Below are 2,500 nucleotides of genomic sequence, written 5' to 3'. Positions count from 1 at the left end.
AGAAGAATATTGGGGGTGAAATTGTAGGATAGGATTAGAAATGAAACTATAGGAGAGACTATTCAAGTTCCATATATGGATGGGATCACGTTGAGGGGTAGATGGAGATGATCTGGTCTTCCTCTTCGGACACCCAGAAAGAGATTAGCTGTCCAAACATATATTTGGGCTCCAGAAGGCACTAGAAGAGTTGAAGGACCCAGGCTTACATGGCTGAGGACTATGAAGCATGAAGTAGGAGATGATGAGTGGAGAAGTGTTGATTTAAAAGCTCAAGATAGAGACGACTGGCAAAATCTAATCGAGGCCCTATGCGTCAATAGGCGTAGGAGATGATGATGATGACATAATATTATATATATATATATATATATATATATATATATATATATATATATATATATATTTACATATATATATACAGTATATATTTATATATATATATATATATATATATATATATATATATATATATATATATATATATATATATATTTATATATATATATATATATATATATATATATATATATATATATATATATATATACATATATATATATATTTATATATATAAATATATTTAGTTGTCATACTCGAGCTTAACACATTTCAGTTTTTGTTTACATTTTATGGCTATCCTACATTCCTAACGAAGTTGAAAAGCTACGTGACGTATTTTCTTACAAGCCCTAATATATATCCAACAGTAATTCGTGAAACACACTCAAGTTTTTGACAACATGACAAGTTTAAAGGGTAACCTGCAATTGGAAATGACTCCTGTCAGGATATCACGGTGGAACAATAGATATCCTTAAACTCGGACGTCATCGTTGCGTGTGCACGTGATATTGGCCTCGAAAGGAGATGGCATCGCCAGACTGAAAGGAAATTATCTAACAGAATTTATATCCGACAAATAACTTATGATTTTGTGATACTCCATGGGAGGGGGGGGGGGGAGTGTGAGGGAGGGTGATTTAGGTGTGCATAAATATAGCATATTCTTAGTAGAAGAGAATGCTTTGTCAGAATTCTAAATCCCAAGAAAAGAATTTAAATATTAGACCTAAGAAGTAAACTATAGTTTATTCTTTAAGTTTTATATTCTTACTTCTTATCTATATTCTATCTATTTCCTTATTTCCTTTCCTCGGTGAACTATTTTCCCCGTTGGAGCCCATGGGCTTGTAGCAACCTGTTTTTTTTTTCAAGTTTGGCTAATAATAATAATAATAATAATGATAATAATAATAATAATAATAATAATAATAACTTACAGAAAATTGTATTGAAGTTAAAGGTAAGTTTGAATTCACTCTACGATTGTCTTATTAAAATGAGTAGATGATCATATGATGTATATGAGTAATTCTTCGTACCGTTTTAAATTCTCCAAATATAAAGAAAAGTTAAGATTCAGGGTTAAACCATGAATTACTTAGCTCTTGATAACATTTTGTTGTAATCATATACCGGGAGATCATATCTTTATATAAAGAATCTCTCTGAAAATTTCAGTAGAGCACCTTAACTAATTATTGTTTTTCTGATTTTCTCCTATGATTCCTAGCTCCAATCAATTTAAGTTCTAATCGTTATAAAAACCTGGGCAATAATTCTGATTCAAAATTCCTATCCTCTTCCTATTTTTCATCAGCATCACATTTTTTCTTTCTCACGCTGCTTCTTGATTTTATGATTCCGAACATCTTGAGATTAGCAAAAACTCACCACAATAGTTCTCTTACTGCTTCTTCTTCTTCTTCTTCTGATTGGCAAAAAACTCCACGCCAAAATACTTCTTCTTCTTCTTCTTCTTCTTCTTCCAGAGTATCTTGAGATTGGCAAAGAAAAAACTCTGAACCAGAATGCTTCTTTTTTTTTCTTTCACTTCTTCTTCTTCTTCTTCTTCTTCTTCTTCTTCTTCTTCTTCTTCTTCTTCTTCTTCTTCTTCTTCTTATTCAAGAGTATCCTGAGATTGGCAAAAATCGCTCCACCGGAATACTTCTTCTTCTTCTTCTTCTTCTTCCAGAGTATCTTGAGATTTCCAAAAACTTTACACCTGAATACTTTTTCTTCTTCTTCTTCTTCTTCTTCTTCTTCTTTACGAGTATCTTGAGATTGGCAAAATAAAACTCTACACCAGACTACTTCTCTGTTTCTTTCACTTCTTCTTCTTCTTATTTACTTAATGACACCCAAGACCACGGAACTCAAAATTTCCTCGAGTTCTCTTTTTTATATTAAGTGAATTACACAAAATACCAAAGTGGATGATGAGGACCAATCGATTCAGTTTACCGCTCGTAATTGCTTAACTACTGTGAAGGAGACATTGCTGTAGGAATGTTCGCCTTCATTCCTATTTATTTTTTATTTAAATAAATATCCAGCAATAATTCTTCTTTAATATATATTGTAGTACCTACTTATAAGAATTTCTGGACAGAAAATCTGATATCGACTATACGTTCTATCTTTTACTTGAGTCGAA

General features: G+C 31.5%; 1 protein-coding gene across 1 annotated transcript in view; it reads right to left on the bottom strand.

The window, feature by feature from the left end:
• Nucleotides 1-1,893: 1,893 nt before the first annotated feature.
• The window catches only part of LOC137652868 (uncharacterized), a 64,744-nt gene continuing 64,137 nt past the window's right edge, over nt 1,894-2,500 (bottom strand). Inside the window, exon 2 of the mRNA XM_068386262.1 lies at nt 1,894-2,120. Within this exon, the coding sequence (XP_068242363.1) occupies nt 1,894-2,120 (227 nt within the window). The remainder of the gene's footprint in view (nt 2,121-2,500) is intronic.

Source organism: Palaemon carinicauda, chromosome 14 (genome assembly GCF_036898095.1).
Source record: "Palaemon carinicauda isolate YSFRI2023 chromosome 14, ASM3689809v2, whole genome shotgun sequence".
NCBI classification, from domain to species: Eukaryota; Metazoa; Arthropoda; class Malacostraca; order Decapoda; family Palaemonidae; genus Palaemon; species Palaemon carinicauda.
Note: the sequence above shows the minus strand (reverse complement) of the source record. Positions and strands in the feature narration are given on the sequence as shown.